This window comes from Sesamum indicum, linkage group LG11 (assembly GCF_000512975.1).
Source record: "Sesamum indicum cultivar Zhongzhi No. 13 linkage group LG11, S_indicum_v1.0, whole genome shotgun sequence".
NCBI classification, from domain to species: domain Eukaryota; kingdom Viridiplantae; phylum Streptophyta; class Magnoliopsida; order Lamiales; family Pedaliaceae; genus Sesamum; species Sesamum indicum.
The window spans coordinates 10415422-10441852 of record NC_026155.1 but is presented as its reverse complement, the minus strand read 5'-3'; the positions used below and the strand labels follow the sequence as shown (position 1 = coordinate 10441852).

At 36.3% G+C, this 26431-nt stretch overlaps 5 protein-coding genes and 1 long non-coding RNA gene across 10 annotated transcripts in view; 2 read left to right on the top strand and 4 right to left on the bottom strand.

Annotated features, from left to right (window-relative positions):
- LOC105173903 (transcription factor bHLH35) lies at positions 1789–4394 on the top strand. 3 transcript variants are annotated; one of them, XM_011095810.2, is made up of 6 exons: positions 1789–2083; positions 2170–2383; positions 2639–2869; positions 2998–3168; positions 3938–4029; positions 4118–4394. In XM_011095810.2, exons 1-5 carry the CDS (start codon positions 1926–1928, stop codon positions 4025–4027), a joined length of 864 nt encoding a protein of 287 aa, XP_011094112.1. In that variant the 5' UTR covers positions 1789–1925; the 3' UTR covers positions 4028–4029; positions 4118–4394. The 3 variants fall into 3 exon arrangements, with proteins under 3 accessions (XP_011094112.1, XP_011094113.1, XP_011094111.1); XM_011095811.2 differs by having other exon boundaries at positions 2224–2383; positions 3938–4394; XM_011095809.2 differs by having other exon boundaries at positions 1791–2083; positions 3938–4394.
- Positions 4100–5625, bottom strand: LOC105173902. Of its 2 annotated transcripts, XR_002287996.1 has the most exons (3): positions 5577–5625; positions 5037–5254; positions 4100–4493 (listed from the first exon to the last, which is right to left on the bottom strand). It is a non-coding gene; the product is annotated as an uncharacterized LOC105173902 (long non-coding RNA). The 2 variants fall into 2 exon arrangements; XR_002287995.1 differs by having other exon boundaries at positions 4100–5254.
- Positions 6633–9558, top strand: LOC105173901 (transcription factor bHLH35). The gene is made up of 5 exons (XM_011095808.2): positions 6633–6808; positions 6895–7054; positions 7409–7639; positions 7768–7938; positions 9248–9558. The coding sequence occupies exons 1-5, from the start codon at positions 6738–6740 to the stop codon at positions 9335–9337; spliced, it is 723 nt and encodes a 240-aa protein (XP_011094110.1). The 5' UTR covers positions 6633–6737; the 3' UTR covers positions 9338–9558.
- Positions 10296–22895, bottom strand: LOC105173899 (DNA ligase 4). Of its 2 annotated transcripts, none has more exons than XM_020697744.1 (27): positions 22498–22895; positions 21322–21413; positions 20939–21024; positions 20691–20827; positions 19635–19709; positions 19371–19462; positions 18772–18843; positions 18016–18095; positions 17890–17927; positions 17797–17803; positions 17517–17672; positions 17173–17248; positions 16849–16973; positions 16737–16771; positions 16596–16654; positions 15573–15656; positions 15163–15258; positions 15042–15090; positions 14663–14750; positions 14298–14498; positions 13817–13942; positions 13622–13721; positions 13434–13539; positions 13139–13260; positions 12868–13032; positions 12114–12269; positions 10296–11380 (listed from the first exon to the last, which is right to left on the bottom strand). In XM_020697744.1, the coding sequence occupies exons 1-27, from the start codon at positions 22834–22836 to the stop codon at positions 10474–10476; spliced, it is 3669 nt and encodes a 1222-aa protein (XP_020553403.1). In that variant the 5' UTR covers positions 22837–22895; the 3' UTR covers positions 10296–10473. The 2 variants fall into 2 exon arrangements, with proteins under 2 accessions (XP_020553403.1, XP_020553404.1); XM_020697745.1 differs by having other exon boundaries at positions 11250–11536.
- On the bottom strand, positions 23921–25679 carry LOC105173900 (macrophage migration inhibitory factor homolog). The gene is made up of 3 exons (XM_011095807.2): positions 25367–25679; positions 24666–24866; positions 23921–24251 (listed from the first exon to the last, which is right to left on the bottom strand). The coding sequence occupies exons 1-3, from the start codon at positions 25475–25477 to the stop codon at positions 24216–24218; spliced, it is 348 nt and encodes a 115-aa protein (XP_011094109.1). The 5' UTR covers positions 25478–25679; the 3' UTR covers positions 23921–24215.
- The window catches only part of LOC105173898 (RNA-binding KH domain-containing protein PEPPER), a 4855-nt gene continuing 4436 nt past the window's right edge, over positions 26013–26431 (bottom strand). The window contains exon 6 of the mRNA XM_011095803.2: positions 26013–26393. Coding sequence (XP_011094105.1) covers positions 26211–26393 — 183 coding nt within the window. The 3' untranslated portion in view covers positions 26013–26210. The remainder of the gene's footprint in view (positions 26394–26431) is intronic.

Here is a 26431-nt window from a genome sequence, read left to right as displayed (position 1 = left end):
AAACTTTTTTTTTTTTTTTTTTTTTTTTTTTGTGGGTTCGTAAGACGTTGAAGTGTGTATTGAGGAACGGGATGAGTATTTTTTCTATTATATTTGGGAAAAAAAATTTGAATAATTGTGAGTGAGTTTCGGCACGGATTGGATCTCGTCAAACTTAAATTGATTACACGACAAGTATGATGTTATGTGATTGATGTATAACTTTTAGAAAGTATATTTATTATGTGATTGGTTCGATTTGATTAAGTCTAATACTGTGAGATGGGTGTGAAAAATTCCTACTCAAATCAACTTTGGCCGACAAAATAAATATAAACAACAAATATATTATACTTACAATATAATTTATTTAAAATAAACTAAATTCGATTTGTATTAGAAATTTTACGGGTGGGAAGGGGTACATAGCGTATGGACAGGTGGCGTGACAAAGATGATGGTATTGGTGTGGGGGTTTCCACTCAGTTTTGTTTTCCATGTGATCGCCCCTACACACGTGGCACATGCTGAAATGACATTGCGTCTGATTGCTGACTTCGCGCCCAACAAAAAAGGTCAAAGTTAAGTAAAAACTTTAGTGGTAATGCTGCTTTGTCCTTTTTTTTATTATTATTATTTTTCTTCCCTCTCAACATATGTAATTTTATCATGATTTTAAGATATTAATTAATATTTAATAAAATACATTGTTTCCATAATAATGTACAGAAATTTGCATAAAATAAAATAATAGTCATAGGTTTTAGTGAAACTCAATTATAGGGAAAAGTATTATTTTAGTCCGCTAAGTATGCCTAATTTTAATTTGTCCGATAACTATGTCCAATTTTGTTTAGGTCCAATAACTTACGAAATTGCTTACTTTTAGTCATCTGGCAGATTTTCGGACAATTTTACCCCTATGCAACTTTTGAAAGGCAGTTTTAGTTCATATGCACTCATAGGGGTAAAATTGTCCGAAAATCTGCCGGAGGACTAAAAGTAAGCAATTTCGTAAGTTACTGGACCTACAAACATAGTTATCAGATTAAAATTAAAATTAGGCATACTAAGCGGACTAAAATAATACTTTTTCCCTTAATGATATGATGATAAAAGATTAATGAGGAATGAAGGAAGTGAAGATGATGATAGTGTGTGAACTGTGAACCACTCACTTTATTTTCTTAGTGTGATTATAAAGCAGCTTCTTTAATTAAGACTTTTTATGAGGAAAAAGAAGAGCAACAGGTCCCTTGTGCTTAGAGAAGAGGCAATTTACTCATTCGGGCAGAATATGTGTAATGACTGTTTTGCCCTCATTTGTTAATATGGATTAGATTGCTATTTTGCAATTGGAAAGTCAATTTTCAAATATATAAGGGTAAGTTTGTGTTGAGTAAAGTGGTAAAAATTGTGGAGAGATGAGAAGACGAATAACCAAAACATAAAATTCCAAATCAAGAGACGAATGACCAAAACATAAAATTCCAAATCAAGAGCACATGATATATTATAAATTAATTTGAAATTTGTGTGGGAGCATTAAATAATCTTAGTAAGTGTAGAAATTAATATCTGAATGTAATTTGATAAAGATGTGGAAACATAATTAAATTCCAAATAATAAATCCACCCAACTTACTTAGTAGAGTTATTGTAATACAAGAAATCAATTTGAAATTTGTTTGGGAGAATTAAATAATCTTAGTAAGTATAGAAATATGTGAGTGTGTGAAGATGTGGAAACATATGAGGGACCAACCACCCTAATATTATCCTATGTTTTCACACACAAGATTCCATAACACACAATCTCATTCTACTATGATGCAACGCCGCCCCGTAGACCAACTTCTGTTGTCCGTTGACGCCCAGGATCATTCACAATACTCATTCCTTGCCACCTATTATTCATCATCTCCATTCTTTCTATAAATACATACATGTACATGATTCTCTCTACTCTCAAAACACAACCATCATCCCTCTCCCCTTTCATTTCTCATTTCTCTTCTCAACCCAAATTAACTATGGAAGATTTCGACGATTACAACAACTATTGGGAAACCGGGATGTTCTTGCAAACCGAAGAACTTGACAGGTACTCACAAAGGGTTCATCTTCTATTTTCTATTCAGCTTATGTTTAATTAAGCTGGATTGACGTGATCCGTTCTAACGGTTGCAGTTATTTCGACGAGCACATATCTGCATATTATGACTCGGGTTCTAACGGTTGCAGTTATTTCGACGAGCACATATCTGCATATTACGACTCGAGCTCACCCGATGGAGCACAGTCATCACTTGCCTCAAAGAACATAATCGCGGAGAAGAACAGGAGGAAGAAGCTGAATGAGAGGCTGTATGCACTAAGAGCAGTGGTTCCAAACATTTCTAAGGTATTTTATCAGCCCCATCATTCTAAGTGACATCTGCTGCATCATCATTGCCCCATGGCATCGGGGCACCAATCAAATTCATGATCCATCATACATGATTAAACATTATTTCAATTATTAGTGTCATCACATTCTGATCTGACAGTATAATGAATTAGTGCTGATATGAGCAGACGTATCGAAATTATTAAATATTAACCTTGAAAAAATTGAGAACAAAAAATGACGACGACGATGATGATGATGATGATATAGATGGACAAAATATCAATAGTCAGAGATGCAATAGACTACATCCAAGCACTGCATGATGAAGAGAGGAGAATTCAAGCAGAAATATCAGAGTTGGAGTCGGAGAGGGCAACAAACTTTGAGTATGAACAAGAGGCCACTACATTTTACTCAAAGCCAAAGAGGACAAGAATGGAGAATTACTATGACTATAGTGCCCCAAGATTAATGTCATCACCCATTGAAGTTCTTGAGGTACTGTACTGTACTGTACTAGTTATGGGGGGCTTTCCTTAACTGAAAAGAACAAAAGAAGGTGGGTGGGGAGTGGGGGGTGTTTTGGGTATAACCCTAATGAAAAAGTTGTGTTTAAATGTGTGCAGTTGAGGGTATCCAACATGGGGGAGAAGACAATAGTGGTTAGCTTGACATGTAGTAAAAGAACAGACACAATGGTGAAATTATGTGAGATCTTTGAATCTTTGAAGCTCAAAGTCATTACTGCCAATATCACTGCTTTCTCTGAAAGGCTTTTGAAGACTGTTTTCCTTGAGGTTATTTTCTCTCTCCTCTCTCTCTCTCTCTCTCTATATATATATATATATGTATGTATAATTTCTTTTTTCTTTGTTACATTTCTCAACACTGATTGAAAATTTTAGACAGATCAGATTCAGATCTAATAATTGCACAATAATTTGGTTTATAGTATTTTAATTAACATGTGGTGAAGTGATCACAATTTCAACGCACAATAGAGCTGGTAATGATAATATGGTAATAAATAATTGATGAGAATTGTTCCATCCTTTTTCTTTTTTCCAAAATTGGGGGCTCCATTGTATGATTTTGCCCCCTTTTGCCTTTTACTTTTTCTTCAGTCACTATATGACAACAAAAAAACATTAAAGTTAACAAATGATTCTTTGTTTTTTTTAAGAAAAAATTAAAAAAAAGAAAAGAAAATTAGAGCTATCCATATTTTAAAGAAAGTAATAATATATGCTTCATTATTGAAAGCAATAATAGTATATTTCTCAAGTAGTAAGCTCAGAATCTCATAATAAATGTATGTAATTAGTCTATTTAAATAAACAACTCTATTATTATTTGAAGTTTTTCAGATCTGAATGCATAACTTACTGTAACATTAAAGAAAACAACTAAACCACTTCATTGCTTGTTCTGAGAATTGTAAGTAAAGATAATCATTGTTGCCTCAACTAAAATACGGATTTGGTAGTTTGGTTGTCTTGATTCAACTTGTTTCTTTTTCTTTACCTATATTAGTAGCACTGATATGTTGTGTTTTTGTGTGTTTAGGCTGATGAGGAGGAGAAGGAAGATGTAAGGCTAAAGATAGAGGCTGCCATAGCTGCTCTAAATGATCCAGACAGCCCTATGAGCATCTAAATGTGTTCAGCTTTTTCACCCCATTGCACTGTATGGTGTTTTCCTTTTTCTTGGTAGTTTTTGGTTGATATCTCTCTCTTTTTTCTACAGTGGTAAGCTTGTATAATGTAGATGTAGCTTGTCTGAGCAAGAATTTCCCAACCACCATTTTATGCAATTAAGGAATCAAGAGAATGGGATGATGGTAAATTTACCAAGTCTATAAATGTCAAGGAAGATCAACTATCAAGACGCATCGCACTCTACAACTGCCATAATGGGATACAGAAAACCATGTTTGGAAATATTGATGTTTCACCCTTAACTTGAGAAACATCAGTCTGAATAAAGTGGGAAGGAACTACTGAAACATTCTTCTTCCCTCCTCTAGATGACTTGGCACGTTTTGGTTTGTCTTCCTGCATAACTGCATAATCCATCACCCTTTGTGTTGTGCCGTTGCTTGAATGTACCAATTCAACAAATGCTGCAACAGGTGAAAAGAAAATTACACATGGAAATCTATTTGACTAGAGACTTTGTAAAACTAATTAGAGTATATAGTGAACCCTAAAGAACATAAGAAACCTAGACGAGCTTGTTATAATCTATTGAAGACCATAAGGCAGTAAACTGATTTCATCCACTCACACTGCACATCAAGGCATTCATGTGCCAAGGTTTGTCGTATGTGACACGATCAATCCGTGGAAATCTCAAACTATATGGAGCAGCAAATACCTTGAATGATAGAAATTGTGGTGCCAAGACCAACTTAATTAAATCATTAGACATTACCAAGCATGGCAAAATACTAGCATGCTGTTGTGCAAAGTTGTAGGCGAGATAAGATATCAAGGAAACAAGGAACTTGGAGCCCAATAAAGCTGCAGAAGCGAGACAATAATAACTATAAAGGAAACAAGAAACTTGGAACCAATCAGGGTCTTAGCAGTTTAGTTTCAGTGGACATGCTCAGGGTTATATGCATTGCACCGGAAAAAGGAAGGAGTTCTACTCTGGACAATACCTCGGATCTGATTGTTCGAATATCACCGGTGATGGAAAATATAATTGATCTGCACATGCAAGACTTACGGGTAAGAACCACAGAAATAAGAGCCCCACCTCATCATGAAAACTTCTGCTCACTTTTCTGGGCTTTCAACCCAAACATCTGGTCTCTCCTTTGAGTTATTTGTAACTTGATAGAAGCTTGGAGGTGGCTTCTTTGGATATTCGTATTTCCTGAAATTGGAATTACCCATGTTTTAATTAAATATTAAATATAATAAAGAAATCCAAGTGGATAAAAAATCAATGAAAAGTTCAAGAATATAACTTGGGTTGTATGGCCACAGAAACACACATAGATTGCGACAGCAGAATTCTTTGATATCATAAGTTAAGAATTGAGTTCCACATTAAAATAACCAACTATAAATGTTAACTAATGCAATAACTTTGAGCTTAATACGAAGATAAATGTCTTCATGCAGGCATCATAATAATGCTGACAAAAGTTTTTTCACCACAATTCCCAACTCAGACATTATTGATCAAAAGCTACCTGAAATAAGGCTTCAATTTGGTGACAACAGCATTAAGCTCCTCATCAGCATTTGACGGGGATAAACATACACACGGAACTATGATTTGTTTCTCATTAGTTCACGACTAAAGTAAGTCAATTATAAAGACTCTAGCTGACACACATGGCACAGACACAATTCTTATTTGCTCGACTATTCAAGATGTTGTGCCAACTTGGAGTGCACGGCAGTTGACACTTGCCTTATTTTTAGCTCATCATTTTTTAAGTATTGCGCTATTCTCTCCTAGTGACAATGAATTCCAACCTACAGTAATGTCCTAAAAATTCTGGAGAGATGAGAAGACGAATAGCCAAAACATAAAATTCCAAATCAAGAGCACATCAGGCCTCTATATATTTGGAGAAATTCCAAATACTAAATCCACCCAACTTGTTTAGTAGAGTTCTTGTAAGGGTGAATAGCAATTTATCCCCTATGTTATTGAAAATGAACATATTACCTCTCTATAAAAAATATCGCAATTTACCCGCCTATACCTTTTAAAATGGAGCAATTTACCTCCTTATACAGGGAGGTAAATTACTTCATTTTGAAAAACATAGAAGGTAAATTTTTGTATTTTAAAAAATATAGGGAGGTAAATCGTTATTTGTTTTCTTCATAAGAGAGTAATTTGCTCATTTACGATATCACAAAGGGATTGTTTGCGCTTTTTTCCCGTTATTGTAATACAACAACTCAATTTGAAATTTGTGTCGGAGCATTAACTAATTTTAGTAAGTGTAGAAATATCTGAGTGTGTGAATTATAATTTGATAAAGAAGTGGAAACATAAGAGGGCGCAACCACCCTAATTTAATTTATACCAAGGAACAAAGATGTTTTCACACACAAGATTCCAAAACAGACAATGTCATTGTACTATGATGCGACGCGGCCCCGTAGACCAACTAGTGTTGTCCGATTGACGGCCAGGATCATTCGCAGAGCTCTCCAAAAACTCACCCCCACTATTATTCCTTGCACCTATTATTGATCATGTCTGTTCTTAGTATAAATACCCCACAAACATACATGTACATGATTAACCAAGCACCATATTCTCTCTACTCTCAAGAAAAGCATCAACACTCTCCCCTTTCATTTCTCAATTCTCATCTCAACCCAAATTAAATATGGAAGATTTCGACGATTACAAGAACTATTGGGAAACCGGGATGTTCTTGCAAACGGAAGAACTTGACAGGTACTCACATCTTCTATTTTCTATTTCGTGTTTGATGGTATCTGATGTTTAAGGTGGATTGATGTGATGGGTTCTGACGGCCGCAGTTATTTCGATGAGCACATATCTGCATATTATGACTCGAGCTCACCCGAAGGAACACAGTCATCACTTGCCTCAAAGAACATAGTCTCGGAGAGGAACAGAAGGAAGAAGCTGAATGAGAGGCTGTATGCACTAAGAGCAGTGGTCCCCAACATTACTAAGGTATTTTATCAGCCCCATCATTCAAACATTTCATTATTATCACTCCCACCAATTGTTCTTAAAATATAGCCATTCTAAGTGGCATCTGCTGCATCATCATTGCCCCATGGCATTGACTATCCTCAATGGAGTTTTCCATCCGATTCTACTTATCTGGGCACCAATCAAATTCATGATATCCAGCATACATTATTTCAATTAATAATGTCATTATATTCTGATCTAACAGTATTATGAATTAGTACCGCTATGAGCAGCTGGGAATCATCGTATCGAGAATTATTAAATATTAAACTTGAAAAATTTGAGAAAAAAGAATGATGACGACGATGATGATGATAATGATGATTATAGATGGACAAAGCATCAATAATCAGAGATGCAATAGAGTACATCCAAGCACTGCATGATGAAGAGAGGAGAATTCAAGCAGAAATATCAGAGTTGGAGTCAGGGAGAGCAACAAACTTTGAGTATGAACAAGAGATCACTACATTTTGCTCAAAGCCAAAGAGGACAAGAATGGAGAATGAGTATGACTACAGTGCCCCAAGATTAATGTCATCACCCATTGAAGTTCTTGAGGTACTGTACTGTACTGTACTAATTATGGGGGGATTTCCTTAACTGAAAAAAACAAAAGAAGGTGGGTGGGAACTGGGGGGTGTTTTGGGTATAACCCTAATGAAAAAGTTGTGTTTAAATGTGTGCAGTTGAGGGTATCCAACATGGGGGAGAAGACAATAGTGGTTAGCTTGACATGTAGTAAAAGAACAGACACAATGGTGAAGTTATGTGAGATCTTTGAATCTTTGAAGCTCAAAGTCATTACTGCCAATATCACTGCTTTCTCTGGAAGGCTTTTGAAGACTGTTTTCCTTGAGGTTATTTTCTCTCTCCTCTCTCTCTCTCTCTCTATATATATATATATATGTATGTATAATTTCTTTTTTCTTTGTTACATTTCTCAACACTGATTGAAAATTTTGGACAGATCAGATTCAGATCTAATAAATGATGATATCAGAGTAACTCAATGACATTGTTAGGAATAATCAATTTGTTGACTTCACATAGTTTTTTAAGAATTAAACCCACGTAAATAAGATAAATTATCCATAAATCTTAAACTAAGAAATATTTTTAATTTGTTTTAATAATTTAAATTTCGATTTACATCGTGGGCCCCAACCGTCTCCACGTGTCCCCGGAAGCTGGTTTTTCAATGACTCTGAAGATCTAAAGACTAAAAAAATACAACAGAAAAGATTTCCTGAAATGGACAAAATGGGAAAAGTTTTGCCTGAAAGAAAAATAATTATTGAAAAAGCAGTTTGTGGCAGACTAACTGCGTCAATTAAATATATATAAACTGGGTCTGGGCCAACAAAAATTATTTATAATAAAATATTTAAAAAAATGTATATAAGGTAACATATCTTGCACTACCGACCAAGTAAAATACAGTATTTAATGTACAACAGCGTAGATAATCTGATAATTGCACAATAATTTGGTTTATAGTATTTTAATTAACATGTGGTGAAGTGATCACAATTTCAACGCACAACAGTGCTGCTAATGATAATATGGTGATGAATAGTTGATGAGAATTGTTCCATCCTTTGTCTTTTTTTCAAAATTGGGGGCTCCATTGTATGATTTTGCCTTTTACTTTTTCTTCAATCACTATATGACAACAAAAAACATTAAAGTTAACAAATGATTCTTTGTCTTATTTCTTAAAATAAACAACTCTATCATTATTTGAAGTTTTCGTATTAACTACTAAAAATGATTTAACAATTAACACTTAGCAACTCAGATCTGAAAGTAAAGTTGGATGCATAACTTACTGTAACATTAAAGAAAACAAGTCAGATAATAATATTTATCAAAAACTGGTATGAAGTATGATGCAGAGCTGATTCATAAAATCCAATATATGGATTTCTGTGGTCCACTCAGGATTCCAACTTCCATAATTGTAGTGAAGATAATATATTCTAGAAAGATTTAATTTCACAGCTAACTGCAACCACTTCATTGCCTGTTCTGAGAATTGTAAGCAAAGATAATCATTGTTGCCTCAACTAAAATACGGATTTGGCAGTTTGGTTGTCTTTATTCAACTTGTTTCTTTTTCTTTAGCTATTTTAGTAGCAATGATATGTTGTGTTTTTGTGTGTTTAGGCTGATGAGGAGGAAAAGGAAGATTTAAGGCTAAAGATAGAGGCTGCCATAGCTGCTCTAAGTGATCCCGACAGCCCTATGAGCATCTAAATCAAAAACAACATAAGCAAAAATGAAAATTTTCTCCTGAAATTTCACCTTCCTGTGTTCAGTTTTCACCCTATTGCACTGTATGGTGTTTTCCTTTTTCTTGGTGGTTTTTGGGTGATTTATGTCTCTCTTTTCTACAGTGGTTAGCTTGTACAATGTAGAATGTAGCCTGTCTGAGGAAGAATTTCCCAAATAAAAGGAGTGGTGTTTAGAATTTCTCACATCTGCTTACTCTTCATTAATAATTAGGATTTACTATCAAAAGACTTATTATAATCGGGTGGTTGAGAGAGGCTTCTGCCTCAGGCAAAGCTGACTCATCACAGACGTACGTTTGAGTTGGGGTTGCTTTCACTCATCAATTTTGTGATTGTTATTCGACTAAGACAGACTTACGTCCATTTTCCATACTAAAATACAGCCACCATTCCTACAGTGTTCAGTTAATTATTACTGACCAAACAGGAAATTGGAATAAAAATTAAGCTCTATAGCTACAAGAAATCATTCAGAGGCCAACGTCATTCACCAAACTTATCATCAACATGTGATTGATTAATGCAGCTGTGATAGCAGTAGTCAAACGTAGATACCTCTGCCTTTTGAATTCCAAGATATCACTACTAAAATTCAATTGAGAAGATGCGCCACTGTTTGGGAACAGGAACGGAATCAATCCAGGCAAACGGACAAGTACTAATCCCTCCTGTACTTTAGTTCATCGATATTGCAACCGTTACAGCAGCGGAATGATTAAACATTACAAGAAGTAGTGGCATTCGAATGATCACAGTATCTTATAGAAGTTCTTACTCTAGCACATTCTTGGCCTTCATTAAGCAACAGACTCTGGATCTCAACGAGGTTATGAGTACGTGTCAGTAGTGGACTGGTAATAAGAGGAAAACCGATCAGCCCACCAATAATAAAGCAAAACAGAAACAAGAACGGGCATGGATGATCTTCTCAAGTCTCTGTGTTATATAAGACTGCAATATGAGAATTTAGAGCAACAAGGTCGATGTATCCAGCAGATAGTTATTTTGAAACCTTATGGGACATTGTGCGGCAAAAATATACAAACAATTTAATGGATATGATTGTATTAATTTACAGAGAACTTATTTATCGTGGTTTCACCAATCCTTGAGCAGTTCATTAGCGACATCCTTGTAGCTTACTTTTCTTTTCTTGACCGGTTTCGTTTCATCATCTAAAGGTATTTTCTCCTCTTCAGGGGCCGGATCAGGATGTCGCGTTTTAACTTCATCAGAAACGGGGATCGCACTTTCAACTTTCTTTGTAGCAAGAATGGGTACCATGTCGAGTAACATAGCTTGAACTGGATCAACAGTGTCTTCTAGTCGGTCATTGTAACAGGTGCTGCCACCGTATCCAGATCCAACTTCATTTGTTTCATCAACCCTTATTCCAGGTTTATAACGTTCCTCAACCCCCAGTTCAGCTTCTTTGCCTTTTTCTGATGTGGAGTCTTTTTCAGCCTCTTTCTTTTGAAATTCGGGAACATGTAAGTTTGCAGTGTCAGAAGGCCCATTATTTGCTCGCTTGACTTCAAAATCTTGTTCCATACTCTGCTCTTCAGAAGAGGGGTCTTTATCTGATTCATTTCCACCGATCTTCGCTGGCTTGTTTCTAATCTGAGCCCTTGCTGTTCTCTTGGGTTGATTAAAACTTGATCTTCCTTTACTTTTTAACATCTCAGAGCCCACATCACTTTTGCCGCCAACTTCAAGTTCTTCCTTGTCATCCGAAGAAGCACCATTATCTGATTCATTTTCATCGATCTTAGCAGGATTCTTTCCAGCTCGTGGCCTTGTTCTTCGGTTGACAACTGATTTTCCTTTTCTGGTGCTCATCCCACTGGGTCTTCCCCTTTTTCTTTTTCCATCCCTATTAGGCAAGCTGACAATTCTTGGCTTGTCTGATGTAGCATTGCTGTTTCTCACACCATAAGAAGATGATACATCCTTCGATCCTATTTCCAAGCTCCGATATTCTTCTCTAGTAAGATCATCTTCATTACTGAACAGCAGAGACACGTATTAAAGACATTTGTAGGTTGTGAAAGGAGAGATTGAGCGAAGCAGTTGATTTGGTGCGAGCAATTTCACACAAAGAGAATGTCTTTTAAGGAACAACACCCTCACTGGAGTTAGAAGGTGAGAAGCAATAATTACCCTGTCCAAATTCCAGATATTTTCAGCCTGTCTAAGATAGCCAAACCATGCTGTAAGAATCCTTAGTGCCAAAGGTGCAAGTAATAGTTATGAACATATTCACCCAACATGGACAAACTGTCTACAATTAATCACATGCTTAACCCACAGAACCTCTCTCTCATTTTCCATTACCCTCAGACCTAGCAACAATAAACCCACAAAAAGTGTATAAAAGATATTCTCTGAAAATGTCTGGTTCCACTTCTCAAGTGATAAGTCCATCTACTTGATGAACCTTATAAGTTTTAATATGGCATTATAAAAGGGGCTTGTACATGCTGCCGTGTTTTTTGTTAGAAATGCACTTCAATGACCATCCAGTAGAAGTGCAGGAAGGAAGAATTCACAAGTACCAAATAGTAACTTTGCAAACCAGACTTCTAAAGATTTATCTACCCAGGCCACCAACATATAACACTTTTATAAATGGACTTTCCCTTAGGTCCATTTGTGATGGGTTCCAAAAATCCTCTTGTTTCCACAGAATTCTTAACCACCACTTACTGAGATTCTAATTATGATACGAGAGCACTTACCTGTCTCCAGCTAAAGACTCCAGAAAACCCTGGGCTCTCAAACTATAACTCTCCTCTGACAACTTCTGGTCCTTGTCAAAACAGTCATCCAACCACCGGGACTCGACAATTTGCAATCTTGTACTCCGCAAGTGACGCTTCTCCTCTTTTGAGAAACTATGAAAGAAAAAAAAGTAACAATCTTATGTCAGCATAAAATATGATGGTTTAACAATCAACAGTAGTGTCAGAGTTGGGGATATAATCCAAGAAAAGTCTATAATGATTCCACTTTGAGTTGACGCGTGATAAAATCACCATGCTATAAAGAAATGATCTTGGAATACTTCTCTTTAAATGTGAATATTATCAGGTTCAAAGGAACTGTATACAAACACTATCAAGAACCAAAAATCTTAATCATCAATACAGTAAGGGGAAGAAAAAGCAGCAATATTCCACTTAACGAATCATAGCATACAGTTGCCAACATTTGATGATGTTCGAGAACTAGAATTTCCATTCCATGCAATCTAGACTGGATGTTAGGCATATTTTCCAGCTGGAAACTTACCTTATCAAAATCCTCTACATGCACGAACCAATAAATGCAATAAAATGTAAATATAAGGTCCATGCTGGAGGTGGCTAAAATAAAATGTAATTGCATGCGCAGGAAAATCTTCTTGAAATTAGATATGATATAAGTGCAGACCAGATTACACATACCAAAAAAAGAATGCAAACAACTATTGCCCGAGAAATTATTGCTCACCTATTCAATATCGTACCAAAGTCCATATCAGTCTGTGGACTAGAGACAATCACTAAATGAGTAGCATGAGAAAGAGTCTCTGCAACACTTCCACCACCATTGCAAATTCCAATCTTCATTCTTCTCATTGCAAGTTCCAGTGGAACTTCCCAGCTCGTATTTTTTCTAAATACAGATAAAAAGAAATATCAAATCTCAAAGTCTTAATGTCTCAAATCCTACCAAGAGGAACTTGGCCCCATACCAAATGAACAATCATCAGACACATTACCTTAGATGGAAGAAGTAAATGCAACAACCATGAAATCGAATCCATTCCTCCCTCGGACAGAATTTTTTCTTGTAATACTCTATTGCTTTCGAATCTTCAGCTTTACCAATGTTGCATAAGATCTGAAAACAAACAAACCCAGAAGAAATGAAAATAAAAAATTGGCATGATCAAGGCATATTCCGTGCACTGGATTTCTGCTTTCTGCCTTCCCTTAAAACTCAAGCAGTCAACAGCTAACCTTCTTATACAGGTTAATTTGGAGGGACTGTGACATGATCTTTAGTCACTTTACCTGTTTAAGGTCTGTCACATTCAGATCCAAATAGTAGGAGTCAGAGAATTCATCAATTTCTTCTTCTAGCTTGTTCTTTGACGCATTGGAGAGAAAAAGGAAGTGCCTTCAAGTAGGACAAAAGAATGGATTAGTAGAATTAATATATGAAGGTAGTCATCCAAGGGGGATGAAGTGCTATGACTGACTTTGGCTGTAAAGGAAGAAGCTTCTTCTGCGAGCAACAGTCGAAGAGCCAAGAGGAATGAATAACATCTCCTTGGTGCTTTGCAGCCTGAAACTTGATCCCTGTATAATTTCAAAACTCATTCCTTCTGCCATATGTACTTGTATTTAAGCTTTTGTTGCATGAGAGATACAGATAGAAACAAGAACTAACTGACCTTTACTCTCAGAGGCAATACAGTGAGTAACTGAATTGTTTAGATTCATAGAGAAAGTGCCACCATTCTCAACCACCATTTTATGCAAGGAATCAAGAGAATGGGATGATGGTAAATTTACAAAGTCTATGAATGTCAAGGAAGATCAACTAGCAAATAAGCACATTATGGAGACCAACATAAACCCAAAATCAAGCATAGCTGTTCATTTGTAACATTCAAGACATGATAATAAACAAACTCCACAAGATTGAGTCTTCCAATATATGAGTCTACCAAACAACCACAATAGTCAGTTCACTTCTTGGAATTAGAAAGGAAATAGTAGTGATTGTGTCATTGGCCTTATTTCCATCCAGAAACATCCTGAAAATATAGCATAAGAAGGTTCTTGATGCATCACTTTTGCTGTGATAAATGAAACCACATTGTATGCAATAATCAAGACGCATCGCACTCTAGAACTGCCATAATAGGATACAGAAAATCATGTTTGAAAATATTGATGTTTCACCCTTAACTTCAGAAACATCAGTCTGAATAAAGTGGGAAGGAACTACTGAAACATTCTTCTTCCCTCCTCTAGATGACTTTGCACGTTTTGGTTTATCTTCCAGCATAACTGCATTATCCATCACCCTCTGCGTTGTGCCGTTGCTTGAATGTACCAATTCAACAAATGCTGCAACAGGTAAAAAGAACATTACACATGGAAATCTATTTGACTAGAGACTTTGTAACACTAATTAGACTATATAGTGAACCCTAAAGAACATAAGAAACCTAAACGAGCTTCTTATAATCTATTGAAGACCATAAGGCAGTAAAATGATTTCATCCACTCACACTGTACATCAAGGCATTCATGCCAAGGTTTGTCGTATCTGACACGATCAATCCGTGGAAATCTCAAACTATATGGAGCAGCAAATACCTTGAATGATAGAAATTGTGGTGCCAAGACAAACTTAATTAAATCATTAGACATTACCAAGTATGGCAAAATACTAGCATACTGTTGTGCAAAGTTGTAGGCAAGATAAGATATCAAAGAAACAAGGAACTTGGAGCCCAATAAAGCTGCAGAAGCGAGAGAATAATAACTATAAAGGAAACAAGAGAAACTTGGAACCAATCAGGGTCTTAGCAGTTTAGTTTCAGTGGACATGCTCAGGGTTATATGCATTGCACCGGAAAAAGGAAGGAGTTCTACTCTGGACAATACCTCGGATCTGATTGTTCGAATATCACTGGTGATGGAAACTATAATTGATCTGCACATGCAAGAGTTAAGAGTAAGAAACACAGAAATAAGAGCCCCACTCATCATGAAAACTTCTGCTCACTTTTCTGGGCTTTCAACCCAAACATCTGGTCTCTCCTTTGAGTTATTTGTAACTTGATAGAAGCTTGGAGGTGGCTTCTTTGGATATTCGTATTTCCTGAAGTTGGAATTACCCAAGTTTTAATTAAATATTAAATATAATACAGAAATCCGAGTGGATAAAAAATCAATGAAAAGTTCAAGAACATAACTTGGTTGTATGCCACAGAAACACACATAGATTGCGACAGCTGAATTCATTGATATCATAAGAATTGAGTTCCACATTAAAATAACCAACTATTTTAAATGTTAACTAATGAGCTTAATACGAAGACGAAACCCAATTATCTTCGTGCAGGCATCATAACAATGCAGACAAAAGTTTTTTCACCACAATTCCCAACTCAGAAATTATTGATCAAAAGCTACCTGAAATAAGGCTTCAATTTGGTGACAACAGCATTAAGCTCCTCATCAGAGAGTCCTGTACCCACTCTGCAAAACGAAACAAATCTGCAATGCACAGACATCAGAATCTCAACAAAACCAAACATCTTAGAAACTGGAAAGTGCTTATGGAGTTGCAATAGCATAGGCATTAGGTCATTAAAATGCTTATACATTTGTGAGCGAACTCAGGGAAGGAAAGTCCATCCAAGGATCAGTATAAAATAAAAGCATGAACTGCCTAACCAAGCTAGAGCACATCCTTCCATACTAAAACAATATAGGAAGGGAAATATGAAAAAGTTACAATTGGCAGAGGCCTAGAGAAAAGCCAGCAGAAAGAGAGTACCCATTCTAATAAGAATTGCAGCAAGCGAAATAATATAGTCATCTTTGTCCAAAACCTCATCTTGCGGGCAGCCAAACTAGTTAGTCTGGTACTACTATATATCACGAGATTCAATTTTTAAGGGAGACAAAAAAAAATTGACAGGAAACCCCATGTAGAAGAGAAGGAAGAAAGAAAGGAAACATATAAGATCTGAAGTGCCTCAGAAAGAGCAAAACTTGACACCTTTTATAACTATAAGAAACATACATGGAAAGAAAATATTGATCAAGGGATTGAATGCAAAGGCAAATACTAACCAGGAAAGTCAAACTCTTCTTAATAGATGGAAAAATAACAACCAAGATGAAGAACCAAGTATTTCTAGGCCACGTGCAGTTCGTGGGATTATGCAGAATTGAATCCACTGTCATGCACAATTCCTTGTTCGGTTCATGCGATAGGAGCTCGTGAAAGGCAGGCATACCAAGCCATGGTATAGTGATTATTTTTCTAACCACAAAGTGGGATGCACTCATATCTTTCATAATCCCATCATCCGAATCAAACGGGTCCCAAAAGTATTTTATTGAAAAATTGTAACACATGTCTGGCACATCAGAACTTCAATTTGATACTTGAACATACTTCCAGACCAATGATTAAAGAAGACTAACCGTCTGGGATATGTGTTTGAGGCTGGACGCTCTGCAAGGCCCACAAGAAATTGTGCTACCTTCAAGCATGGAGGCAGGGAAAAAGGTTTCTTTAGCGAACAAGATGAAAGACGCAACCAAAAACTAAAGCAGTATCCTTACCTCACCTCCACGGCGTCCAGAACCGTAGTAGCCCCCTGCAAACAATAGTTAAATATAGGAATATGATGCAAAACTCTCTCTCTTAAAAAAGAAAAGAGGGGTAGTTTCAGACCTATGATTAGAACATCCAAATCTGAGCCTGCTCGAATGTACTCAGGCTTTAACTTTAGCCACTTTCCACTTCGATCACTAGGTTCCCATTTGGAGTTAAGATCTTTCAAAACAATTCCTTCATCTCTAACATATGTCAGAAAGCGATTTATGCATAAGAAACCATATGGAAAAGAGGAAGTTAAGTCAGATAACTATGTAGTGCATCAGTTCGTGAACAAACAAAATGTATGTGGATGTGTATAAATTCATGCATACACCACCAACAAAATAACTTAAAGAGGAGAACAAGACTGAACCATGAAACATGAGAAAAATTGCTGACCTGTTGTCAATGGTTTCTTTGAAAAATCTCTCAACACCATCAATATCGTGAACAATTAGCGACCAACATGGTTCCCCTGTGTGATAGTGCAATGAAACAGCAATATGCTACAGCATAACCAAAAAAGAAAAAAAAAAAGACAAGCAATCCTTTTACCAAACTACTAACGAAAACGTCAAGAAGTTTCTAACTCTAACCATGGTAAAGTTGACAATAGCATTTTCATGGTAATATTATTGTAAAACATAAAAAAGTTTTTCCTTCATGTTTCTTTCAGAAAAGTTAGTAACTGATACTTTAAACAAATTATATTAATCAAACAGCAAAAAAGTAGTTTCTTATACCAGCAGGACGATGTGCATTGAGACCACCATTAGGAACCAAAATCTCCAAACGACCTGCTACTGGTTTGACAACTTTTTGAAGAAGTTGATGCCTCTCCTTCAAGCTTCGGTGAATAACACTTGTATCTCCAGCATAAAGAATGTCAAATGCAACATCTGGCCACAGGTCTCATTAAGGAAAACTTAATTGAGATAGGAAACGAAGCCTGCAAACTGTATTCTCTCTGCTACTGCATGTAAAATATGGACCAAAATCTGCATTCTTAAACCGTAAGGATACAGCACAACTGCAAGAAGGAAGTTAAGGTTAAAATAAAGGAAAAGTATTTTCAGCTTTACAACAGTCATTTACATAAACCATAAACAAAGATACCTGTCGATCACTATCAAGCCCCTCCTTTGCGGCCTTGGCTATGTCAAGGGATATGAAACATGAAAACTCTAGACAACTACAATAAATGACAGCAAATAGCATGAAGTAAACAAAATTAGCCAGAACCTATTTCTTGATTTGAACCAAACTCTGCAAATCGATTTGCTGAAGCATCCCAAACCAACATTTCACCATCAAGAATACACCTGCAACAAAGATGGTCTATAGTCACACTGTCTAAAATTATCAATCAGCATGCAAAGGAAAGAAAGCATGTGCAGGAAGCACATGGCCCACTTTTAATAGCATCAAACTGATATTTTAAGTTTCAGATGAGGCTAATGGGACACACAGGATTGCATGTAAAAAGATTCCCGAGGAAGAGCACAGTGTATACTTAAGACTAGAGGGCAGGTGCGCAATGCTGAATCATGTACTGAAAAAGGGCAAAGAAAGTTCAGTAGTTTGTGGCCACATAAGATAAGACTCTGATTGGGTCATACAGTTCAACAGGCTTTCTCCCGTGTGGCACAAACAAAATTGATTGAGCAACTCAATTTAATTTATTATGCATTTTTCATCAAATTAATCGAAGAGAAACTTTGAACTGCTTTTCAGGATACGAAATGGTTTTTTAATAAATTTCATGTCCTTTTCAATCAAGAAAACAATAAATTATCCTGTAAATGCCACTGGGATTTTAAGAAATAGTTCTTTTACATCTCATTCACACTTCAATGTCTTTACCAAGACAATTACAAAAGTAGATAACTGATTCCTAGTCTGGACATAAACAAATGTAATATAGATAAGACAAGAGATGATAGCTAAACAATTGCATGAAATTATAGGATCTAAGTGCCAAGATCTTGAAATATTTACCTATCAATCAGGATATTCCTTCTTATAACATCTGACATGCCATGTTCATACTCTGGATGATCAAGAAAATTCCTGTCCATGTAAGAAAAACAGTAATCGAATTAAGGCATGCAACAGTGCTTCTAAACTTATCTAGGTGCAAATTGATATTTAGACTACCGAGTGCATATGTTGCCACACAACAGTTTGGAAAATGGAACTAGAGAAATTGTTGGATTGCGATTCTAAACCCTTTCCTTTTCCTACAAGCCCAGTCTCATCATGTATGTTTTTGCTTGTAACCCTCACCTTTTTACTTAACAATGCTTCTTTGTTGATCAAAGCAAGAGTAAGAGTGCCCCTGAACAATCAGGCTACTGGAACTTATTAGTTCACTAGTATCAAGTAGAAGAAAACAGTCTAGCACCAAATATAGACTGAACTGGATTGAAATACAAAACTCGACAATTTCCAAATTTGATACTAAGGTATAACGAAAAGGATTAGAATATCAGTTAAATAAAATTAGTCCATAGTTGCATAGAATGTATAAAGCAGATAAATTAGCAATTAATATTTAAGAGATAGGGAGGAAGAGGTGAGTCAAGGATAATAAATACCTCGAGAAAAAATTTATATCTGCTCCATTCTTATGGATTTGGATGCGATCACCATCAAATTTGCACTCAACAACGACTTCCTTTCCATGAAGCTGTTTGGTTTGGAAAAGAATATATAGAACAATTTACGCCAGGAAATTCAACAACAAGAGAAACTTAGAAACAAATGTGACAAAATTATATTCCTGTAAAGCTGCACTTGATGATACCAGTAACAAAAAATCATTTCCAAGAATTTCACTTAAATTCAAACTGCACATGGACCTTTTTCCATGCAGCAGCTGCATTGCTGACCCTCAAAGCTAGTTGCGGGCGAACAGGTCTGCCGACTTCAATGTCCTGCAGAATTAAACAGCATTATTTCTTACCACTCAAACTTATGCTGGAAATGAAAGGATTAGAAGTTCAGAAAAGCTATTGAGTTGAACCAAGGTTAGTAAATCATAAACATTGTGAATCCTCAATTAGAATATAGAGTGCGCCTTGATGGTTGCAGGAGGGAATCACGTGGTATTGAACGTTAACAATAAATCAGAAATTAATCAACAATTAACAAACTTTAGTTACCAAGAAATATCCGGCATGAGAACCTAAGTAATAGAAACTCCACCAGGCCCCCACTTTTCGAGTTACATTTGTTACCTATGCTTATGGAGGGTTGATTTCATATAAGATTAACCACAATCCTCTTTCATCAACTTCAATAAAAAGTAAAATAACATATTAAAATGCCTTTTTTATATTGATCGACCTATATAGATGAGGAATATCTACCCTGGCTCAATGGTTCAATTCAAAGTCAATAAGAATAGTCACCCAGATGCAACCCTACAATGATGCAAATACATCCGCACTTCACCACAAGAGTTCCAATTTACAGAGATGTGCAATTACTGTTTTGACTGATTAACCAAACACAGATTAACACTTTAACAAGGTCCTATGTTAGACAGTTGCATAATTTCAAATTGTAACAGATTTTCCGCATAGAAGAAACAAGAAACAAACGGGCAAACAAAATGACTATAAAGCACTTGACACCAGCCAACAAAGTTAGAGAACTTCTTATAAGACTCTAATGTCTAGCATAAGACCTTTGTGATATTTGGTAAAGTTATCCCAAGAAACAAGCAAGAATACATAATCAATCATGCACAGCCTAGAGAGAACAACAAAAAATCAGAAAGCCACGAACCTGGACAATATTAACTTATCTCATGAAGGCTTTTTCGTACCTCCATCACGAACATGAGTTTTATAGCTTATTGGTAAAATAAGTTCCACGAACTAAGGTGCTTAATCCAGAGATCTGAAGCAAACCTGGCGCTTATGCCGCTGACTACGATCTCGCAATTTTTCACAAACTAGTTTTAGATCACAGGTTACATTGAACAAGTCCTCAGCATCGGGGTGAAATTCATGAAATATGCTCCTTTCACTTATTCCCAACTTAAGATCTGAAGTTGAGAAGAGTTGCAGAAAACAGAAAATATTAAGTTACAAGATTTAAACAGGAAAGTAGATGGAGATGACAAATAAAGAAACTAAATGAGGTTATTGAACACCACCTTTGAGAATTATCATAATAATCCACTTCATTTCTTGAGCATTTGTTTTCCTGATGAGATCAGAAAGAATGGAAGTCTTGTCCGACCTGTATCAAGGACCCCGACTCCAGCTATTAATTCATAATGTAAAGATCTTTAAGTGAGACTATCCATTGAGCTATGTTATAGAAGTTGTCGACAGTAATTCATGAAAAAGAAGACTGAAATAGCTATGTTCATAAAAGCATAATGTTGTGTGGCAATGGAAAAAACAACGCAAGATACTAAAAGGAACACAAAAGCCCGACAAACACATAGAGAAAAAGGGGAAGTAGCTAATATTGCTCCTTCACAGAAAAATAAGGAAGATTAGAAAACTCTATTTGCTTAGCATGCCCTTTTACCTATTCTCACTGGAGGCCAACCGATCAAGCAATTCATTCAGTTCTTTTATAGTCAGGCCTCCTGAAGTCATGCCCTGCCTCTGTTGTAGAACCTGTTAATATATGCAAGAACTAAGAGATCATCTTATAATCCCATTAATAAATCAAAACTTAAATTGCCAACAACCAGTATATGGATGAACAAAGTCCATAAAAAATGTAAGTTACTCATCTTAATACCAAAATAATGAAAATAGTAAGGGAATATTAACAGAGTAGTGTAAAGAAGATTTAGGCTAGTGAAAAGTTTAGTCGTGAACCTATAAACATCATTTACTTGTCATCTCAATAAAACTACTATTGTGACCTCAAATTAAAAACCCTGACAACTTATCCAAAACATATATAGTCAAAGTAGTAAAAAAATAGCTGATTCAGCCCGTGTGAAATAGGAGGGTAACTTTTTTCCTTTTCTGAAAAAAGAAAAAGAAAGATGAAATATTAAAAATAATTAGCATCCTTGACAACTATAAAAATGTAGATGAAGATTTTACCCATCCCCTCAAATATACAGAAGTAAATAAGAGAGATATGGAGATGGAAATGCAAGGGCAAAGCTAAATTTCTCGTGGAAGAGAAAAGAATAACCAAAATAGAAGTTTATGTGCTTCAAATGAAGATTTAATTCAGGAACTTCAGAAACAACGAGAATAGAAACCAAATGGAAAGTAAACCCACACAATATTTTGTTAATAGTTCCTATACGAAGTTCTAGGTAAGGTTTGCATTCGATTAACTGAAAAATTAAGATTTTAACCATTAGCTGGAGCACATAGTAACAGTATTACCATGTAACACCCTTATATAGAACATTATGCTCAAAATCTGTACCTATTATATAAACTTGCCGACACAATGAAGACTAAATTAACGATCAAAAAGAGAGTCCAAGGCGTGAGTAATACACACTAATACAGCTACAACAGAATACCAAAAGAAAGTGAATCGTTGAGGCAAAGTACTAATAACTCAAATACAAAAATCCACTTCAATCCCGCAAAAATTTAAATGCTTTATAATTAGAGTTCATTCAAACTCGAGCAATTTTCTCGGACAAACACAGAAAAATACACAAAAACGCCTGCAATAAAAAAGAACAAAACAGGAAGAAAAAAATAATTGAAAAACAAAGACCACCTCTGCGGCGATGAGAGAGAAATTCCCGGCGAAAGCACCCGACCTAGGGCCGCCCTTGCGCCAGTTGAGAAGGCGCTGAGAGTCGGGGGAGTCACGAGACATGCCGATGGCGTCAATCAGGCACGTGGCCAGTACATGCTCGCGGAGTCCGTAGGATCCTCGCTCGCGGTCCAGGCCAGGCAGGATCAAGCGGATGGCGGAGAAGTAGTCTTCGCCGTTGTTGGGGCGGCAGAATGTGTCGAGAAACTTGCGGAATTTGGAGCGCTTAACGGAGGAGGACTTGCTCTTCTGCATCCAATTGAATAGGCTCACCATCACACTGAACTTTGTCTCAGACATCTTTAACCACTTCAGCGGCGGGCGGCGGTGGTGGTCGATAAGTTCCGGAGGGCGCGGAGAGGGGTAATTGAATAGGCTCACCATCACACTGAACTTTGTCTCAGACATCTTTAACCACTTCAGCGGCGGGCGGCGGTGGCGGACGATAAGTTCCGGAGGGCGCGGAGAGGGGTTTTTGCTGCTTGCAAAATTTAAACAATGAGTGGTTAAATATAGGTGAGAATACGGAAACTTGAAAGCTTGCTGAGGACGCCTTTTTCCGCGAATAAAAAATTATACTGGTGTTGATATGAGCAATTTATGGAGTAGATATGTAATGTTTATAGTTTAATAATCAAAGTAAAATTTGAAATACAGTTTGTGTATGGGACAATTATTTTGAAATTAAGAATTGACAAATTATTATCTGTAGTTTCTCAACTTTTAGAGTTGAATTTACAACTTGTTCTCATATAATTGAGGAAAAAGCCTCAATCCCACATTGATTTCACTCCAGTCAAAAAGTTGAGCCATTGAAACCCACAAATGAGAGCAGGAAAAAGAACACACAAAAATACAGTTAATAAGCTAGCTGTTAAGAACCTTAGACTACATTGCCAGAGATATCTTCAGGATTTGGAGCAGATGCATAGAAAGAGAGGGTCATAAGAGAATATACATAGTTTTGTAAACCATTGGCAACATTAGAGGACTATGTTTGATGCGAAAAAGCAACAAAAACCTTCATAATCAATTTAAAAACATGGATGAAAATTTGGCCTTCATAATCAATTTAAAAACATGGATGAAAATTTGCTGAAGGTCCTCGTTCTTCAATCCATACTTGTTGACGTTCTTTGAGCACAACCCTTCCTCAAATATGCTAATCAGTGAAACTGTATCCATCCAAAAAGAAGGAAAAAACAAGATCGGTGGGTCTTGAGCAGACTTCCCAGCCACAAACCAGACAACATGCAGTCCAGGCGCGCTGTGGATGATTATACATAGTGTTTCTTTCACAATATATAGTCATAACCAGTCTGCATATATATGAATAACTAAGAAGGACTCAAGACTTAATGCAATAAAAAAGCAACATCAAATATAAACTCAATCGCTGAGTAAATACTAAATGAGCAATCCAATTTAGTGCAATGGTTCTGTTCATCATTGAATAAAACAAAGTACAGAAAAGAACTCTAAGACATCAATTCTACAAGGTGCGGAACAAATAAAAAGTGAACTTGACACTTAAGATCGAACAAATATGACCAAATTTACTAGAGGAACATGTCTATCTCTGAGAGGGGATAGAAACTACAATCCAACTCGTCTTCTCCAATTAATGTATAAAGGTTCAATTCTCAAACCACCATAAGTGCCCAGTGAGTTCACTCCAGTCAAAAAGTTGAGCCGTTGAACCCAAAGAATGGGCGCTGGGCAAAGAAACAGAGTTAATAAACTTGCTGTTATGAACTTTAAACTGCATTGTCAGAGATACTGATCAGATTTCAAGCAGATATACAGAAGATAGAATCATAAGAGAAATGCACAGTTTTGTAAACCACAGTATAGTAACCCAACTGTATTCGATGCAAAAGTAATTCAGCAATTCATAATTAATATCAAAACCAAGCAACAGGTTCTACCTAGCTAAAGAATTCGAAGGTCCCTGAAAGGCATATAAATTATGCTATATGTTCGAAAAATTGTGTTTGAGAGAGCAGGTATCTCACACCATATTCCAAGTTCATGTCAGGAGCAAATGCTAAAATTTTCTCAGTGTCTCTCTTCTAGCCAAAACAAGAAGCAGGATAATATATTCCCGATGGTACAAAATAATAGTATACCTGAACATCATAAAACTTGATGTAGAACCGGGAGCTCTCAATAGACATCTTGGTTTGCAGAATCTCGGCAATGGTTGCACTAAGTTTGGCATTGACACTTGGACCAAGACCCCCAATGGAGATCAACTCACCATAAGCCGCTGGCTCTTCAGTCCCACCAAATGAAATTGGCACCCCTCCATTAACCAGTACCATTACATACTGCAGAAACAAGCAACAAATTGCATTAACACACACATGTTTAACAACGCAAGACACGTGATAAAAATGGAGATATTATTGAACTAAAACACCATATATTCTTGGTTTCGGTAACAAGTAAAGCCAGTTCATGGGCCAATGACCAAACATGACATATATAAAATTCAAGACCAAGAAAACTCAGGCCCAGAAAGATATTTGATGATGACTACATGAAACTTACAGAATAATAGAAAAGAAAACAAATAGAACAGCTCGATCAAACTCAAAGCAGATGTTTTTTATCATGGGAATATTATCAAACATAAATGCATACACCAACACACATGATCAGTTAAAGACCTCAAACCTGAAATCTAGTAATAATCATCAATCCAACACAAAGAAAAAAACAGTGATCCTATTTCAAGGTATAGAATATATATATATATATATACATACATCAACGCGAACAAAAATCATGCAGGTATAAGAAAACGGGGGTGCGAGGCGGTTGTTACCGATTCTGGTTTGCCGATTATTTTGGCGACGGCTTTGGTAGCATCTTTGAGAATATCAGAAGCAACCACGGCATCAACTGGGACATTTGTGAACAAATTCAGTGTGGGCATCTTCGGATGGCTTCAATTTCTTGGTTTATAATGAAATTTAGGAATGAGCAGTTGAGTATTGAGCTTCTATTGAATGAGCGGCTTCACAGCACTTCGCTCTTGATAAGGGAAAATAGTAGGTAGTATTTGGATTCTTCCAGGTGTGGTGGGGTGAAATTTTAAGCTGCAGTTTCGGCAGTACCCAGGGCCGGAGGTCAGTCAAAATACGAGTGTACCAAGATTATAATTGAATTGGGAGTCAAACACTTAAATAGTAGTCAAGTTGATGTCACGTGATTACGACATTATGAATTTAAATCTTGTTTATGTGTGGGATTTCATCTTTTTTAATATTAATTATTAATTATTGCTACGCTTGGTAATATTTTATGATGCGAGAATGAATACACTACAAGGACTATTGACATTTCAGTCAACTATAAATTTCCATTGGTAGAGTCTCTTTGTGGTAAATGCCCATGAAGCTCTAATTATACCCTTTTCTTGTTTTGGCAAAGAACCAACATCCAGCACTCCTAGGTAAAAATTTAAGCCATTTAACCAACCCAAAAAAGCCACAATGTGGTAGCTTAAGTAACTATGGCATTAGAGCAGCAACACAAAGATCAAATACAACTACAAATAAGTGTGCTTCTCCATGGTCAATTCGCCGATGCTTTACAGATTAGAATCTGATATGAGATGGAAAAAGAGATAGGCAAGTACTTTAAGAGAGAAATTCTGGCCTATCAAATTATAGCCTAAAGCTACTATATCCTCCAATGCCTGATGAGCTGTAGCCACCATAAGGTTGTCCTGAGAACGACGATGATGAGTAAGAACTGCTGCCTAACTGAGAGTAAGAAGGCCTCAGACTGGATTCCAGCTTCCCATAACTGCCTGGAAGTGGCTCTCTGTGACCACTACTGGTGAATTCCTGGATAAATATACAACGGTATAATATTAGTCTTGATT

Excerpts from the sequence above, each read along its gene's own strand:
- LOC105173903 (XM_011095810.2), top strand. The coding sequence starts at position 1,926 with ATGTACATGATTCTCTCTACTCTCAAAACACAACCATCATCCCTCTCC. Across the intron at positions 2,084-2,169 it reads CAAACCGAAGAACTTGACAG|TTATTTCGACGAGCACATAT; the intron begins GTACTCACAAAG and ends TAACGGTTGCAG. Across the intron at positions 2,870-2,997 it reads CACCCATTGAAGTTCTTGAG|TTGAGGGTATCCAACATGGG; the intron begins GTACTGTACTGT and ends AAATGTGTGCAG.
- LOC105173901 (XM_011095808.2), top strand. The coding sequence starts at position 6,738 with ATGGAAGATTTCGACGATTACAAGAACTATTGGGAAACCGGGATGTTC. Across the intron at positions 6,809-6,894 it reads CAAACGGAAGAACTTGACAG|TTATTTCGATGAGCACATAT; the intron begins GTACTCACATCT and ends TGACGGCCGCAG. Across the intron at positions 7,939-9,247 it reads TGAAGACTGTTTTCCTTGAG|GCTGATGAGGAGGAAAAGGA; the intron begins GTTATTTTCTCT and ends TTGTGTGTTTAG.
- LOC105173899 (XM_020697744.1), bottom strand. The coding sequence starts at position 22,836 with ATGTCTGAGACAAAGTTCAGTGTGATGGTGAGCCTATTCAATTGGATG. Across the intron at positions 13,033-13,138 it reads ATTTACTTCTTCCATCTAAG|AAAAAATACGAGCTGGGAAG; the intron begins GTAATGTGTCTG and ends ATCTGTATTTAG. Across the intron at positions 12,270-12,867 it reads TTTGGTACGATATTGAATAG|TTTCTCAAAAGAGGAGAAGC; the intron begins GTGAGCAATAAT and ends TTTCTTTCATAG.
- LOC105173900 (XM_011095807.2), bottom strand. The coding sequence starts at position 25,477 with ATGCCCACACTGAATTTGTTCACAAATGTCCCAGTTGATGCCGTGGTT. Across the intron at positions 24,867-25,366 it reads TAATCGGCAAACCAGAATCG|TATGTAATGGTACTGGTTAA; the intron begins GTAACAACCGCC and ends TTGTTTCTGCAG. Across the intron at positions 24,252-24,665 it reads TCAAGTTTTATGATGTTCAG|CGCCCATTCTTTGGGTTCAA; the intron begins GTATACTATTAT and ends TTCTTTGCCCAG.